The following is an 18,454-nucleotide window of genomic DNA, read 5'->3' as shown; positions in this document are numbered from 1 at the left end:
CTTAGCAACATACCACACTGTAGAGTTGGTGTACCAAGTATCATAGAGCTCACTGGTAGTTGTGACTTGCTGCTACTGCCCAAAATCAAGAAAAAATATTCCTACCACATATTATTAGCCTAAAAGAAGATTAAATTTCAGAATATGGTTTCTAGGCTAAGGGTTCAGTAGTAAGAGTGTTTAGCATGTTTAGAGCTTTAGGCTTTAGCACAGCAAGACCAAAGTTCTGTTGGTTACTGCTGAATGCTTATCACTTTTTGCAGCTTTAAAAATCCCAAACGGATCCATCCTAAACTGGGGTCCACCCACAGATGCTCCAGAATTGTGAAGATGAAACATAGGTTTTTTTGTTTCTTTGTTTGTTTCGTTTTGTTTTATTTTGTATTTTATGGTTTTAGAGCTTTATTGTAGAAAGGCAGGGAGAAAGAGAAAAGGTAGAAAGAGGGAGAGAGGCCGGCCATAGCCACGTGTAGAGAGGGGGAAGGAAGAGAGAGAAGGAAAGCTAGAGAAGAGAGTAAGAAAGGCAAAAGCTTTTCAGCTGGGAAGTCACTGTGAGCAGCCAGGGAAGAGATTCAGACAGGGTACGATAGATATGAAGGATGACAGGAAGCACGATCAGGCCTTTATCATGTCCTAACTTACCAGTTTACACACCAGAGTCCCAACTACAGCATCATAGTCTGTGCAGTATTTAACACAGCATCTTGAACACAGATGGTATCAAATGTGTGCTGAATGACAAATAAAAGCCCTGAAATCGTCTTATATATGTATGTAATAGTCCCTAAATCTTAACAACTATCCAAGTCTTCAGATAGGAACAGAAAGAACAAAACTAAAACAGGGCATGTACTCACTTCTCAATGAGTACTACAAGAACATACTCTTACTTTGATTGTTCAAGGTGACTAAATGCTGCCCTCAAACTGCTGCGTACTATGTATTGCTATCTTTAAATGCTTAGGGATCAATGCTGAGGGGGGCCCCATTAAAAAAAGCAAACATTTAAATACCAAAGTCCACTCCTTTTTAAAAGTACATGCCAAGATTTGCACCCCTAAGCCTGAACAAGCAGCTAGGAGGAGATTAACAATGAATCCTGAAGGACAGGGTGAAGGAAAGTGACCCTGGTAGGCTCTTCTTCCAAACAATAGAGGGCTTGCCGGTTACATCCTAGTGGTGAACTTCTGTAGGTAAAGAGAAGGCAAGGCATACCCAGCACCGGCACTACAGATGGCTGAGGTCCGGCCTATGCGACTGTAGGAAGAGCATCACTCCAGAGCACATCTCTATGGTTTTCTGAACAGCCAGAGTCTGACTTCACCATGTAAAATTCCTGTGTGTGGTCCTGAAATAATATACACGAGCACAGAACACTTCTCATTTGTTTAGCTTTAGAACTGTATTTTCCTCCTCTTAGTCATACTCATCCGGTTACTTGCCTTTCTGCATGATTTAGGGTCAGAAGACATATGATGTAATCGATCAGATCTGCTTGAAAGATTTCTTTGGGAGCAAATCAGTTATCTCCAAATTTATCATTAAGGTTCAAGAAAGGAAAAAAAAAAAGGTAAAAGAAAGACAGTTTTTCACTTGGCTGAGTTCCTTTAAAAATTCCCTTTTTTATTTGTAACAACTTGAATCCTCATCCTTTTAACTATTAAGTAGTTTGGATTAAGGAATTATGATGTGTATTTAAGGTGGCTAGTTTTTCTTCAGCTCACATTCAGAATACTAAGAGATGGAGAAGAACAACTGGAAGAACAGTTCTGGGAATACTGCTGCGTTTTCTTTGTTGCTCTTTGAATGCATGCATGCAGATGCTAACACTTCCACTTCCAATGTCCAACAAGGCTATTTCCTCTTCCTTTCTTTTCTTTTCTCTCTCTCTCTCTCTTTTTTTAAGTACTAGTATTACAGGAACACTATACCTCCTTTGGCTCTCAAGTAATTTTTATTTTCTTTTCCCAAAAAGCCGATTATCATCAAGATTTCCTCAACTTTTGTATAAAGGACAACATTCGATTCGTGGTCTTATTAATGCCTTCAATAGGTCAAGTCTTGACCTATTAAGCCCGTAAATAAATAAACAACGGAAGCACAAAAGTATGACTCAACAACATGGCTCTCTGTTTCACTGGTCTACAACTAAATAATGATCTGGAACAGTAAAGTTGGTAAATGAGTGGCTTTCAAAAGCTCACCCGTAAGAAAGGCTGGCTGAGCACTTTATTTTACTCCAGGGCACAGTCTTGTGCTGCCCTGAAATGCACAATTCCCCGTTTTTATCTGAGGATTGGAATTACATGAATGTAATTACAAGCATCGAGCATGGCCTGTAATATGTGGGTTTTGGTTGTTGTTGTTGTTGTCTTGGGTTTTTTTTTCGTTTATTTTAACCTGCAATATGGACAGGCTTACAGTGTCTGGCTAAGAACTCAGAGAACTGAGGCTGGAGAGAGAGGTCAGTGGTTAACAGTGCTCATTGCAATTGCTGAGAAGAGAAGGCAGGTTTAGTTGATAGCACATACATGTAAGCTCACACCTATCTGTAAGTCCAGTACCAGGATATCCGGAGCTCTTGCTTGGCTTCCACAGGTATCAGGCAGGCAGGAGGTACACATACATACATGCAGGCAACCCTCACACATGTCAGATAAAAATAAATCTTTCAAAAATAATTAAACGAAAAGTCTTTGCATCTTAACTAGAACAATAAGACAAGAGGAAAGTAGAAAGCCAAAGGAGGTACAGACAGGAAGGACGAGGTACCCTTGTTTGCAGATGACAGGATTCTGTGCTTCAGTTTCTTCTCAGCTGTGTGGTAGAAGAACATGATCAAAGTGACTAACGGGAGGAAGGGCTTATTTTAGCTTAGGACTCCAGAGGGATCGGAATCCATTACGGTGGGAAAGCATGGCAGCATGTGGCAGGCACTGCAGCAGGAGCAGGAAGTGAGAGATCACAGGTTTTACTACAAGCACAGAGAAAAGGAGCTGGAAGCTGGGCAGGGCCCTAAACTCTGGAGGCTTGCCCCTGCCTCCATGACTCACCTCCTCCAGCAAGACCACACCTCCCAGACTGCTCAGGGTAGCTGTATGCAAGTGTGCAAATGCCTAAGCGTATGGGGCACACTTCTCTTTTTAACCACCACAAAGGTCCTAAAGAAAACTCTTAGCACTTCCAGCTAAGTGATAAGTGCTCAGTGGAAAAGTGGCAGGCTACACAAGTAACATACAAAACCTGGAAGCCTCCCTATATACCAATGACAAACTGAAAACTAAATCAAGGGAACAATCACATTCACAACTGTCTTAAAATTAAAAACAAACAAAAACCCCCGGAATAAACCTTAGGAAATGAAAGACTACAATGAAAACTCACTCACTGAAGAAGAAAAAAATACTAAAAAGACACCAGAAGGTAGAAAGAAGGCGTCCCACATTCATTGATTGGAAGAAGTAATATTGCAAAAATGGCCGGCCATTTTATCAAAACCAATCTATAGAGGCAATGAAATCTCATAAAAATCCCAATGCCATTCTTTACTGAAATAGATAAAACACCTTTGAGATTCATATGAAAGCACAAAAGATGTCAGATGGCCAAGTAACCCTGAGCAGAGAGAATACTGGGGACAGAGACGATGGCTCCGTTACTGACGTGCCCGGTGTGCAGGTATGAGGACGTGAGTATCTAGCACCTACATAAAGCTAGGGACAGCAGGACATGTAGGTAACTTCAGCCCTGGAAGGGGGTGATAGGCAGGTGGATTCTGGATTCCTGAAACTCACTGGCCAGCCTGAAGCCTAGTCAATTGATGAGCTGCAGGGTTAGTGAGAGACCCTGTCTGAAAAAGATTAGATAGAAAGAAATGGAGGAGGACATCTCATGTTGACCTCTGGCCTCCACATGCAGACACACGAAGCTGCATGTGAATACACCCACACAGACACGAACACACACTATACACCTCTACACATATGAATGACGTTATAGGTATCACTCACTTGATTTCAAGCTAGAGCCATAGTATTAACTAATAAAATCAGCATAGAACTGGCACAAGATAGACACACAGATCAATGGAGTAAAAAAGGACTCAGATGCAAACCTGCACAACCACCCCGTTTGAGTTTTAACAATGACGACAAAATTATTCACTGGAGAAAATGCAGCCTCTCTGACATATGCTACCAGGAACAATGGATAGCCACATGCAGAAAAATGAACCCAAATCTCCATCAAATACCCTGTATAAAAATCTTCTCCTCAGTTATATCAATAAAAGCAGACTGATAGGTCAAAAAAAATAAAATAAAATAGAGAAATGCAAAAAAAAAAAAAAAAAAAAAAAAAAAAACCAAAAACTTCTCCAAATGGACAGGAGACCTTAATGAGAGACCTAACGTCTAAAACTTTTGGGCCTCAATTTGGTCCTGATTTGGACCTTAAGGACAACGGAGCCTGTTTCTTTTGGGCCGTTGACACTCGCCATCCTACACGACTCCTAGGTATTTACCTGAAAGACTTCAAAGAAATTCTTGCACACTAATGTTTATTACAACGCTATTCACAATAGCTAAGTAATAAAACCACCTAAGGGTTCATCATCAAAAGTACGGTACATATGCACAACGGGAGTCTTTTAAAGACAAGTTTTATGTAGCCTGACTACTTTTGAACTTGCTTTAGAGCTGAAGATCACCTTGAACTTCTGATCCCATCACTTCCATCTCACCAGTGCTGGAATTACAAATATTCATTGCCACACCTAGTTCATGAGATAGTAGGATTTAAACCCAAGGCTTTGGTAAGTATTCTATCAAAGGAGCTAATTTCCCTGCCTACACAATGGAATTTTTTTTCAGTCATAAAGAACAAAGATGCTATCTGCAGAAAAATGGATGTAGGCAGGGCTATGACATTAAGTCTACCTTAGACAAATATCACATTTTATNTCATTACTGATTTCTAGATTTTATATTAGTACATAAAACACGTATGTATATATGACCTGAAAGCAGAAGCAAAACTGTGTAGGGGACAAAGTGGAAAAACCAGGGTACAGAGAAGAGGGTGGGAGACATGTTGGGAAAATATGCTCAAAACTAAAATAAAGTTGAACAGAGAAAAAAACTATTTTAGGAGGTGAATCATATCATATGAAAAAAATATATTCTTTTACAATTTTGGAAAAATCTTTCTTTATATGCATACTTTTGTACTCTTTTATTTTTCTAATCTACTTAGATTTTTACTCTACTTTTTCATTTTTTTTTGATTGGCATACAAAGAAATGGGCTTCATTGTGACATTTTATAGCTATGCATATATTGTAATGTTTTGTTCTTATTTACAACCCTTCTTCCTGTCATTCTCCTGTCCCGCCTCCCTGGTTCCCTTCCTGACTGTAAATACTCCCCCCTTTCTGATTTAACTGACATATATACTCCATGAAAAAGCAAACAGAATGCTAAGTTAAAAATTCACCCCTTCTAGCTCCAGTGGAATAACAGGAGATGGGAGCTGTGTGAATGTTGTTCAAGGATTACTACTGAAAGTTTCAGGTGCTAGCCATGATCTTCAGTCCACATAACCATTATTAAATTTAAAGTAAATCCTTAAAGAAAAATATTAAGCAGCAGTAAGAGGGGACTACAGCTTACCTCCACTTGAAAAAGCTCTCCGGCCCCCTCACAGTCATTGGATGTGAGTACTGGGGTATGAATGTGCACAAAGCCATTGTCCTGGAAGAGAAGGAGAACTCTTCAGTACATCTGTATGTGGAAGAACCCCAAGACCCAATGCTGCACTTTACTATTAAAATGGCACCGACATCCTGCCGACATGCAGCTCTCCACAACTCTCCAGATACAACACGGTTCAAAGATCAGGCAAGTGGGGTGGGGTTTTTTTGTTTATGGGTGTTTGAGAGGGGTTTGCTATGGAATACGACAGGCTGGCCTTGAATTCTTGATCCTCCTGTCTCTCAGCCTCTTGTGCTGGGATTATATGCATTCATTATCATACTTGGAGAGTTGAGTGCTTAATTATGCTTAGAAGCATACAAAAAATTCAAATATATAACAGACTTAGATGTACCTTGTCTAACTACTTAATTTCAAAAATAAGCAATCTCTATTCTAGAGAGATCTCCTGAATTTCCAAGTTAGGCAACTAGTCAGTAGCTAGGCCAGGGGTAGAGCACAGGCTCTTTAGCAATGATCTCTCTCTCTCTCTCTCTCCCTCCATCCCTCCCTCCCTCCCTCTCTCTCTCCCCCCCCTCCCTCCCTCCCTCTCTCCCTCCCTCCCTCCCTCTTTCTTTCTCTCTCTCTCTCTCTCTCTCTCTCTCTCTCTCTCTCTCTAATGCTATTTCTCCTGCTCACTCCTGACATAATGAGGATGATCTTCCATCCAAGGCTATTGTGGAATGGCATTGCCCACACTGCTAACAGAATGCCAATGAACAATATGAAGTTATCTTGAAATGAAGCCTCAGCAGTAAGGAGAAGGAGAAGGAGAAGATAACAGCTGATAAACAGGGACTAAAGAGGAAGAGGGAGGAAGGATCTAACAAGTCTCTGTCACTGAATCGATGGTACAGCGCATACTGCACATGACAACGGCAGTGAGCGCACTTCCTCTGCTTATAGAACATTGTGAGAGGAGCAAGCCCATCCATCACAGAGGCGCCCAACTGCAGTCCTTCCGATCAAAAGTCTGCGACTATTTCCATTAGTGAACCACAAACGCTGTTGCTAGCAGGATTGAAATAACCCATCACCTTCAAGGTTATGCTTCTCTCATTCCGACTATGCATGTAGGCAAAAGGTTACATTCAGAATGGATGTGGCAGGATGGAAGTGCAGACAGCCAAAAGAGACTTTACAGTATACAGGCAGAATGCTATCTACTTAATGCAGAATTTCAGCCTTGAAATCAATACAATAAATTCATGCATTTACATCCCTGCCAGGTTCTGCCTATCTTGAGTAGAACGTAAAAACATCTTTAGGCATAATCAGAGGAAGACCTTCCAAGTACGACCCTCTCTGAATTCAAGAGTTCTGACCACAAAAGAAATTATTTAACCAACAACTTACATAGATATGGACTGGTTAAACATTCAAGATATAAATTACGGCTTCCAGAAATTATTCAAATATGCACTTAACCTGAAAGCAGCGTGCTTAAAGGTGCCGCACACAGCACACTAGAAAGGATCAATGAAATACAATCAATAAGATTATTGCATAAAAACTGTATTTCTTATGAACCAAGAATTATGGACATGAATCATTTATTCCATGTGAGTGCAGGCAACTCTGAGCATGAGCACAGTAAACAAAGAAAGGAAGTGAAAAATCCAAAGGAAACGAGGCTGGGAGAAGAAACGTAATGGCCGGCCGACTACAGTTGCCAGCTCCAGCGCTGGGGAGCTGCCGTGTGAAGCAGCAGCAGATGCGAGGTAAACAACACAAAGCTGACAGAACGCGGGAGGGCAGGCGGGAGGGCAGGCGGGCGGGCATCGAGCTGCTCCAGGAGGCCATCAGTTTGCAAGTTTTAATGCTGCCAGCAAAGCTCACCAAATCCACAACATTACCAAAGCTGTAACAGGGAAAACCCAAAGGAAGGGCAGTACAAGCAGCACAAGCAAAGTCTGAGGAAGAGACGGTGGGCGAGAAAGGCGCAGATGGACACAGAGTGAGCACAAGGGGAGGTGGATGCGCAGTGTCCGCCTTGACTGAGCGAGTGACTGAGGCCTTCCCAGAACAAGGGCAGCCCGACCACAGCCCCAGTCTGCACAAAACCATTTTTGATATTCAAACCAAAGAATGACTTAGACAGTTACAGAATCCTAGCTTAGAATAAGATTCAAATCCCCAGTTTTTACTATATTAACAAATTTGATAGGTCTGGAACCATCTTTTTATAAGCTTACAGTAATAAATCAAAGAAACAATAGCAAATACTAGGTAATATGTAACCATTATTAATAAGTACAACAACGGCCCTTTTTGTGGGTTTCTGAAACATAATCTTCCTATGCAGCCCTGGTTGAAGTGGTAATTACTAACCACAACTTCTGGCAAGCCTGCCTCAGTGTCCTGAGTACTTGAGATTACAGCCATGAACCAACACACTCTGGCTCTAGTGACTTCTTGAAAATATACATTTCAAAGTGTCATGTACACAAGCAGACACCACAAAATGAAACATTAGGATTATATGTTTTTAATAGTAACCCAATCACAAAAGAACTCAAATGATATGTACTCACTGGTAAGTGGATATTAGCCCAGAAACTTAGAATACCCGAGATATAAGTTACAATTTGAAAAACACATGAAACTCAAGAAGAATGAAGACCAAAGTGTGGACACTTTGCCCCTTCTTAGAACTGGGAACACTCATGGAAGGAGTTACAGAGACAAAGTTTGGAGCTGAGACAAAAGGATGGGCCATCTAGAGAGACTGCCATATCCAGGGATCCATCCCATAATCAGCCTCCAAACGCTGAAACCATTGCATACACTAGCAAGATTTTGCTGAAAGGACCCAGATATAGCTGTCTCTTGTGAGACTATGCCGGGGCCTAGAAAACACAGAAGTGGATGCTCACAGTCAGCTAGTGGATGGATCATAGGGCTCCCAATGGAGGAGCTAGAGAAAGTACCCAAGGAGCTAAAGGGATCTGCAACCCTNTAGNTGNAACAACATTATGAACTAACCAGTACCCCNGAGCTCTNGACTCTAGCTGCATATGTATCAAAAGATGGCCTAGTCGGCCATCACTGGAAAGAGAGGCCCATTGGACGTGCAAACTTTATATGCCCCAGTACAGGGGAATGCCAGGGCCAAAAAGTGGGAGTGTGTGTAGGGGGGTGGGGGGAGAAGGTATGGGGGACTTTTGGGATAGCATTGGAAATGTAAATGAGGAAAATACCTAATAAAAAAATATTAAAAAAAAAAAACTTTAAAATGAGAAGCTGGAGAGATGGTTTGGCCAGTGCTAAGAGCATGCTTGTTCTTCCAGAGGACCTGGGTTCGAGTCACGGCACCTACATGGTGCTCACGAACATCCCTTTCTTCATTCTGGTTCCTGGGGGCCTCAAGCCACATCCTGGCATTCGCAGGCCTTAGAATGCATGCGCTGCACACACATACATACAAGCAAAACACACATACACATCAAATATATTTTTTAAAAAACTAAAAGGTAAATTTACAGCATTTAAGTGTCTTGACTTTATAACTATTAACAATGCTAAAATTACTTCCAACCATTTAACTATTTTTCTTATGTCAGATTTGTATAGTCTGCTCTATATTTTAAATTATTTTCATATTTATGAAAGCTCAAAATAATAAAGAAATATAAAAAGTAGGTAAAGTTTACTTGTCAGTGGATCAATGGCTTGTCAATAGCACCATCTAGTGGCCAAAACTATATAAAACTGTTTTAAAGCAGGTCTTTTCTCAGTTATTTAAAGTCTGGGACACACACACACACACACACACCACTGCTGCCACCACCCTTTCTTTTTAGCTCTAGAGAGATTTTATACTTGTCTGGGTCAAGTACTACTACTATAGGTCATATAAAAGGTGAATAAATAAATTTATGAGATGACATGTAAATAGACCCTTTTAAAGTATAATGGGATAAAATTGCATACTTATAATTTACTTTCCTCTGTTTAATCAAAACTATATGCCTTAAAGCTATGATGCTCTTTGGTAGTCTTCCAGAAATAAGCTCTAGTGGACCTTTCCAAGAAGCAAGAAGTGTCCTGGTGAGGTAGAACTAGACTGAAACTCCATGTGTTCACATGGCCCCAGAGTCTGAAGGGGTTGACACAGGAAAACAGCATAGGCTTTATCTACTGGCTCACCACTGTCCTCCCACAAATATGACCAAAGTGGGAGACTGGATCCACCCTCTTATCTGAACACTGTCAAGGAACTGTTAAGAGTCTGCAGAAACAAAATGGCTGCAGTTCAAAGGGCAGAATCTCAGACAGGTGGGAACTAGGTGGCTAGAGTGCTGCCCAGGTGTGTCAGGTACAGAACTGATTAGCACAAGATAGAAGAAACTATGCAAAGTTGTGAACAGAATAGTCCACAGAGATTGGCAGAGAAAGGGACCAGTATTTGCTTGTTGGCTGGATGCTCACACAGCCAGATAGAATAATCAGGAAGGCTTGCCTCCATCAGTGTGGGGCAACCACTTTGGGAGTCAAATGACCCTTTCACAAAAAAACACAGATATTTGTATTATGATTCACAACAGTAGCAAAATTACAGTTATGAAGTAGAAACAAAAATGATTTTATGGTGGGGGGTGTCACCACAACATGCAGAACTGTATTATAGGGTCACAGCAGCCTTAGGAAGGTTGAGGCCTGGACCATAACAAATAATCAGTAGGACACTGAGCCCTCTTTTAGACATGATAGACCAAAAATACTGAACAGTTTTCAAGTAACTTAATGATATACCAGAACACAAATTGAGGACCTTTATATATACCCTGTACTCACAAGGTAAAATCCACATCATCTGGTAGCACTGAAAATCAAAAGGTATACAAAGAGGAAAAATGCAACAAATTAATCAAAACTAACTTATAGGAGAGGTATTAAACATATATAAGTTCATAATTTTAAAACTAGGCCTGTGTTCTGTATTTGAAAAGCTTCTGATTTGCATCTGCACAGATTTACATCTGTGCCCAGAAGTGGACCCTGTGCTACAGCCCTCCACACCCCAAACACACCCAGGACAGCTTGACCCCCAGGAGCTCTGACACACCCAGGCTTACAGGCTCACAGGCAGGACAGGATCCAGTCAAAGCCAGCAAAGCCAGTTAACATCAGAGATATACAGATGGTGAGAGACAAGCTCAAGAACATAAGCAACAGAAATCAATGCTACTTAGTATCATCAGAAGCCAGATCTCCCACCACAGCAAGCCCTGGATATCCCAACACACCAGAAAAGCAAGATTCTAATCTAAAAATCCCATCTCATGATGATGACAGAGGACTTTAAGGACATAAACCGTAAAGAAATACAGGAGAATGCAGGTAAACAGCTAGAAGCCCTTAAAGAGGAAACACAGAAATCCCTTAAAGAAATACAGGAAAACACAACCAAACAGGTGAAGGAATTGAACAAAACATTCTAGGATCTAAAAATGAAAAGAGAAACAATAAAGAAATCACAAAGGGAGACAAGCCTGGAGATGGAAAACCTAGGAATTTTCAGGAGTCATAGATTCAAGCATCACCAACAGAACACAAGAGATAGAAGAGAGAATCCCAGGAGCAGAAGATACCATGGAAAACATTGACACACAGTCAAAGAAAATACAAAATGTGAAAAGCTTCTAATGAAAAACATCCAGGAGATCCAGGACACAATGAAAAGACCAAACATAAGAACAATAGGTATAAAAGATAGTGAAGATCCCCAAATCAAAGGGCAAGCAAACATCTACAACATAATTATAGAAGAAAATGTCCCTAACCTAAAGAAAGAGATGCCCATGAACATACAAGAAATAGATTTGACCAAAAAATAAATTCCTCTCATCACATAATAATCAAAACACCAAATGCACAGAACAAAGAGAGAGTATTAAAAGCTGTGAGTGAAAAACGTCAAGTAACATATAAAGGCAGACCCATCAGAATTACGCCAGACTTATCACCAGAGACTCTAAAAGCCAGAAGATCCTGGGCAGAAGTCATACAGACCCTAAGAGAACAAAAATGCTAGCCCAGACTACTATACCCAGCAAAAATTTCAATTACCATAGATGGAGAAACCATAGATATTCCATGACAAAACGAAATTTAAGTAGTATCTTACCCAGCCCTACAAAATAGAAGGAAAATTCCAACAAAAGGAGGGAAACTACACCTAAGGAAAAGCAAGAAATTAATCTTCTCACAACAAACCCAAAAGAAGAGAGCCACACAAACATGATTCCACCTCTAACAATGAAAATAACAAGAAGCAACAATCACTAGTCCTTAACATCTCATAGCATCAATGAACTCAATTCCCCAATAAAAAGACACAGAAATAACAGACTGGATACATAAACAGGACCCAGCATTTTGCTGCATACAGGACACCTCAGTGACAAAGACAGACACTACCTCAAAGTAAAGGGCTGGAAAAAAATTTTCCAAGCAAATGGTCCCAAGAAATAAACTGGATTAGCCATTGTAATATTGAATAAAATCGACTTTCAACCAAAAGTTTTCAAAAAAGATGAGTAAGGACACTTCAACTTATCAAAAGAAAAATCTACCAAAATGAACTCTCAATTCTGAACATCTATGCCACAAATGCAAGAATACCCACATTTGAAAAAGAAATGTGGGGCTGGTGAGATGGCTCAGTGGGTAAGAGCACCCGACTGCTCTTCCAATGGTCCAGAGTTCAAATCCCAGCAACCACATGGTGGCTCACAACCATCCGTAACGAGATCTGGCGCCCTCTTCTGGAGTGTCTGAAGACAGCTACAGTGTACTTACATATAATAAANAAANAAATCTTTAAAAAAAAAAAAAAAAAAAAAGAAAAAGAAATGTTACTAAAGCTCAAAGCACACATTGAACCTCATGCAACACTCTCATCAATGGACAAGTCATGGAAACAGAAATTAAACAGAGACACAGTGAAACTAACAGAAGTTATAAACCAAATGGATTTAACAGATATATCTGAAGGGGTGCAGGCAGCCTTTCTCACAGAACTCCCCCTCCCCTCCCCACTTTTCAGAGAGGGCCCAATCTGGCATGGAGATACTGCTATCCCATTTTCATGGTAGCACTCCCTAAGGAACACCCCACACACACAACCCCCCTGGGAGTGACAGATGCCTGCTTAAGAATAAACATCCCTCAGCCCAGTGTTGCAGGGGTAGCACTTCCCAGTGCAGGTGGTACCTGTCCTTGGGAGAATTGAAGACTAAACATTCTTGAAGAGATAATAAATGCCTCACATTTGGGCCATGAGAGGAGGGCAATTAAGCGTTTCCAGACAGCTGTGGCCAGTTTGTAAAAAAACAAAAACAAAACAAAACAAAACCATACTAGTTCCTGATAGGACCATAAAGTTACTTCCCTGATAGGACCATAAAGACTTTTCCCAGGTCAGAAGAGCACCCCTTCCTAGTTGCAGGATCCTGCCCCCCTGCCTGAACAAACGATATCATGTTTGAAGGATAACTTCCCTTGTCACCTCCCCCATACTTCCTTCATCCCGAAGTCCAAGAATCCCTGTTTATGCCTGTATAAAACCATCAAGCCCCTAGACATGGGTTGCACTCCTATCCTGGGCAGTGGGAAGGTTTGCAATCCGAGTCTGACTGGAATAAAAAGGCTCTTTTGTTTCACTACATCAGGTCAGCAGTTCTTAGAGTTCTTCTGGGAATCCCACGATCTGGGAATAAAAATATCTACAGAACATATCACCCTAAATCAAAAGAATATACCTTCTTCTCAGCACTTCATGGTACAATCTCCAAAACTGACCATATAATCGGTCACAAAACAAGCTTCAACAGATACAAGAAGATTGAAATAATCTCAAGCATTCTATAAGACCACCAAGAACTAAGGCTGGTCTTCAATAACAACAAAAACAGCAGAAAGCCCACATATACATGGAAGCTGAACAACTCTCTGCTCAAAGATAACTTGGTCAGGGAAGAAATAAAGAAAGAAATTAAAGACTTTTTAGAATTTAGTGAAAATGAAGACACATCATACCAAAACTTATGGGACACAATGAAAGCAGTGCTAAGAGGAAAACTCAGCTCTGAGTGCCTACCAAAAGAAACTGGAGAGAGCATACACTAGCAGCTTAACAGCACGCCTGAAAGCTCTAGAACAAAAAGAAGCAAATAGATACAAGAGGAGTAGGAGGCAGGAAATAATCAAACTCAGGGTTGAATCAACCAAGTAGAAACAAAAAGAGCTATACAAAGAATCAACAAAACCTGGAGCTGGTTTATAGGAAAATCAACAAGATAGATAAACCGTTAGCCAGACTAACCAGAGGGCACAGAGACAGTATCCAATTAACAAAATCAGAAATGAAAAGGGAGACATAACAATAGAAACTGAATAAATTTTAAAAATCATCAGATCCTACTACAAAAGCATATACTCAACAAAACTGAAAAAACAAGATGAAACAGATGATTTTCTAGAAAGACAACAGGTATCAAAGTTAAATCAGGATCAGATAAACCATCTAAACAGTCCCATATCCCCTAAAGAAATAGAAGCAGTCATTAAAAGTCTCCCAACCAAAAAGAGCCCAGGACCAGATGGTTTTAGTGCAGAATTCTATCAGACCTTCAAAGAAGACCTAATACTAATACTTTTCAAACTATTCCACAAAATAGAAACAAAAGGAACACTACCTAATTTGTTCTATGAAACCACAGTTACACTGAACCTAACGCACACAAAGACGCAACAAAGAAAGAGAATTTCAGACCAATTTCCCTTTTGAGTATTAATATGAAAATATTCAATGAAAGTTTTTCAAACTGAATCCAAGAACACATCAAATGATCATTCACTATGATCAAGTAGGCTTCATCCAGGGATGCAGGGATGGTTCAATATGAGGAAATCCATCAATGTAATCTACTATATAAACAAACTCAAAAAAAAAAAAAAAACCCCACATGATCATCTCATTAGATGCTGAAAAGGCCTTTGACAAAATGCAACACCCCTACTTGTTAAAAGTTTTGAAAGATCAGGAATTCAAGGCCCATACCTAAACATAGCAAAAGCAATATCCAGTAAACTAGTAGCAAACTAAACGGAGAGAAACTTGAAGCAATCCTACTAAAATCAGGGACTGGAGAAGGCTGCCCATTCTCTATTCAATATAGAACTCAAATTCTAGCCAGAGCAATTAGACAACAGAAGAAGGTCAAAGGGATTAAAATTGGGAAGGCGGAAGTCAAGATATCAAAGCAACTCTCCTAACCCGCAAAATTCCACCAGAGAACTCCTACAGCTAATAAACAACGTCAGCAAAGCAGCTGGATATGAAATTAACTCAAACAAATCGGTACCCTTCCTCTACTCAAAGGTTAAACGGGCTGAGAAAGAAATTAGGGAAACAACACTCTTCACAATAGTCGCAAATAATATAAAATATCTTGGTGTGGTTCTAATCAAGCAAGTGAAAGATCTGTATGACAAGGACTTCAAGTCTTTTTTTTTTTTTAGATATTTTCTTTATTTACATTTCAAATATTATCCCCTTTCCTAGTTTCCCCTCCGAAAATCCCCTACCCTCTCCCCCCTCCCCCTGCTAACCAACCCTCCCACTCATGCTTCCTGGCCCTGGCATTCCCCTATACTGGGGCATAGAACCTTTGCAGGACCAAGGGCCTCTCCTCCCATTGATGACCGACTAGGCCATCCTCTGCTACATATGCATTTAGAGCCATGAGCCCCACCATGTGTTTTCTTTGATTGGTGGTTTAGTCTCAGGGAGCTCTGGGGGTACTGGTTAGTTCATATTGTTATTCCTCCTAGGGGGCTGCGAACCCCTTCAGCTCCTTGGGTACTTTCTCTAGGTCCTTCATTGGGGACCCTGTGCTCTGTCCAATGGATGGCTATGAGCATCCACTTCTGTATTTGTCAAGCACTGGCAGAGCCTCTCAGGAGACAGCTTTATCAGGCTCCTGTCAGCAAGCTCTTGTTGGCATCCACAATAGTATCTGGGTTTTGGTGGTTGTTTATGAGATGGATTCCCAGGTGGGGCAGTCTCTGGATGGTCATTCCTTCAGTCTCTGCTCTGAACTTTGTCTCTGTAACTCCTTCCATGGGTATTTTGTTCCCCCTTCTAAGAAGGGTAAAAGTATCCACACTTTGGTCTTCCTTCTTCTTGAGTTTCATGTGTTTTGCAAATTGTATCTTAGGTATTCTGAACTTCTGGGCTAATATCCACTTATCAGTGAGTGCATATCATGTGTATTCTTTTGTGATTGGGTTACCTCACTCAGGATGATATCCTCCAGATGCATCCATTTGTCTAAGAATTCCATAAATTCATTGTTTTTAATAGCTGAGTAGTACTCCATTGTGTAAATGTACCACATTTTCTTTATCCATTCCTCTGTTGAGGGACATCTGGGTTCTTTCCAGCTTCTGTCTATTATAATCTATATATATCTACTATGAACATAGTGGAGCATGTGTCCTTATTACATGTTGGAGCATCTTCTGGGTATATACCTAGAAATGGTATAGCTAGGTCCTCAGTTAGAACTATTTCCAATTTTCTGAGGAACAGCCAGACTTATTTTCAGAGTAGTTGTACCAGCTTGCAATGCCACCAGTAATGGAGGAGTGGTCCTCTTTCTCCACATCCTCCCAACATCTGCTGTCACCTGAGTTTTTGATCTTAGCCATTCTGACTGGTGTGAGGTGGGATCTCAGGGTTGTTTTGGTTTGCATTTCCCTGATGATTAAGGATGTTGAACATTTTTTTAGGTGTTTCTCGGTCATTCGGTATTCCTCAGTTGAGAATTCTTTGTTTAGCTCTGTACCCCATTTTTAAAATTTGTTTGAAGAAAGAAATCAAAGATCCCAGAAAATGGAAAAATCTCCCATGCTCACGAATTGGTAGGATTAATATATTGAACATGGCCATCTTACCAAAAGCAATCTATAGATTCAATGCAATCCCCATCAAAATTCCAAACCAATTCTTCAGAGATAGAAAGAGCCAATTCTCAAATTTATCTAGAATAACAAAAAACCCAGGATATTCTCAACAAGTATTCTCAACAATAAAAGAACCTCTGCAGAATCACCATCCCTGATCTCAAGCTGTACTACTGAGCAACAATGATTAACCAAACAAACAAACAAACAAACAAACAAAAACAAACAAAAAACACCCCTAAACTGCATGGTATGGGTACAGAGTCAGACAGGTAGATCAATGGAATAGAATTGAAGACCCAGGAGCAGGGCGTGGTGGCACAAGCCTTTAATCCCAGCACTTGGGAGGCAGAGGCAGAGGCAGGTGGATTTCTGAGTTCGAGGTCAGCCTGGTCTACAGAGTGAGTTCCAGGTCAGCCAGGGCTACACAGAGAATCCCTGTCTCGAAAAACCGAAAAAGAAAAAAAATAATAAAAAATTGAAGACTCAGAAACAAATCCACATACCTATGGTCACTTGATCTTTGACAAAGAAGGCAAAACCATCCAGTGGAAAAAAAGACAGCATATTCAACAAATGGTGCTGGTTCAAGTGGTAGTCAGCATGCAGAGGAATGTAGATTGATCCATTCTTTATCTCCTTGTACAAAGCTCAAGTCCAAATGGATCAAGGACCTCAACATAAAACCAGACATAATGAATCTAACAAAAGTGGGAAAGAGCCTTGAACACATCGGTACAGGGGAAATTTTCCTGAACAGAACACCAATGGCTCAGGCTCAAAGATCAATTATTGACAAATGGGATCTCATAAAATTGAAAACCTTCTGTAAGTCAAAGGACACTGTCAATAGGACAAAACAGCAACCCACAGATTGGGAAAAAATCTTTACATCCCAAAGAGGGCTAATATCCAATATATACAAAGAACTTAAGAAGTTCAGACTCCAGGGAACCAAATAACCCTATTTAAAAAATGGGGTATATAGCTAAGAATCTTGAATGGCCGAGAAGCACCTAAAGAAATGTTCAACATCCTTAATCATCAGGAAAATGCAAATCAAAACAACCCTGAGATTCCACCTCACATTAGTCAGAATGGTTAAGATCAAAAACTCAGGTGACAGCAGATGCTGGGGAGGATGTGGAGAAAGAGGAACACTCCTCCATTGCTGGTGGGATTGAAAGCTGGTACAACCACTCTGGAAATCAGTCTGGCGGTTCCTCAGAAAATTGGAAATAGTTCTACCTAAGGACCCAGCTTACCACTCCTGGGTATATACCCAGAAGATGCTTCAACATGTAATAAGATACATGCTCCACTATGTTTACATCAACCATATTTATATTAGGTAGAAGCTGGAAACAACCCAGATACCCCTCAATGGAGGAATGGATACAGAAAATGTGATACATTTTCACAATGGAGTACTACTCAGCTATTAAAAACAAATGACTTCATGAAATTCACAAGCAAATAGATGGAACTTGAAAATATCATCCTGAATGAGGTAACCCAGTCACAAAAGCACACAAACGGTATGTTCTCACTGATACGTGGATCATTAGTCCAAAAGCTCAGAATACCCATGATAAAACTCACAGACCATATGAAGCTCAAGAAGAAGGAAGACCAAAGTTGGATGCTTCAGTACAACTTAGAAGGGGGAACAAAATAATCATGGAAGGTAAAGGGAAGGAGAGAGGAGGGGAAGGGGAAAGGGGGAGCAG

At 40.5% G+C, this 18,454-nt stretch overlaps 1 protein-coding gene across 5 annotated transcripts in view; it reads right to left on the bottom strand.

Moving 5' to 3' along the window:
- Positions 1 to 18,454, bottom strand: part of Nars2 (asparaginyl-tRNA synthetase 2, mitochondrial) — a 105,918-nt gene that overhangs the window by 77,216 nt on the left and 10,248 nt on the right. For all 5 annotated transcript variants that reach the window (XR_003837109.1, XM_021167574.2, XM_021167576.2 and 2 more), the window contains one exon: positions 5,670 to 5,750. Coding sequence is in view for 4 of the 5 variants with exons in the window: in XM_021167574.2 (XP_021023233.1) it covers positions 5,670 to 5,750 (81 nt within the window). In the remaining variant the exon portion in view is untranslated. The remainder of the gene's footprint in view (positions 1 to 5,669; positions 5,751 to 18,454) is intronic.

This window comes from Mus caroli, chromosome 7 (genome assembly GCF_900094665.2).
Source record: "Mus caroli chromosome 7, CAROLI_EIJ_v1.1, whole genome shotgun sequence".
Classification (NCBI taxonomy): Eukaryota; Metazoa; Chordata; class Mammalia; order Rodentia; family Muridae; genus Mus; species Mus caroli.
Note: the sequence above shows the minus strand (reverse complement) of the source record. Positions and strands in the feature narration are given on the sequence as shown.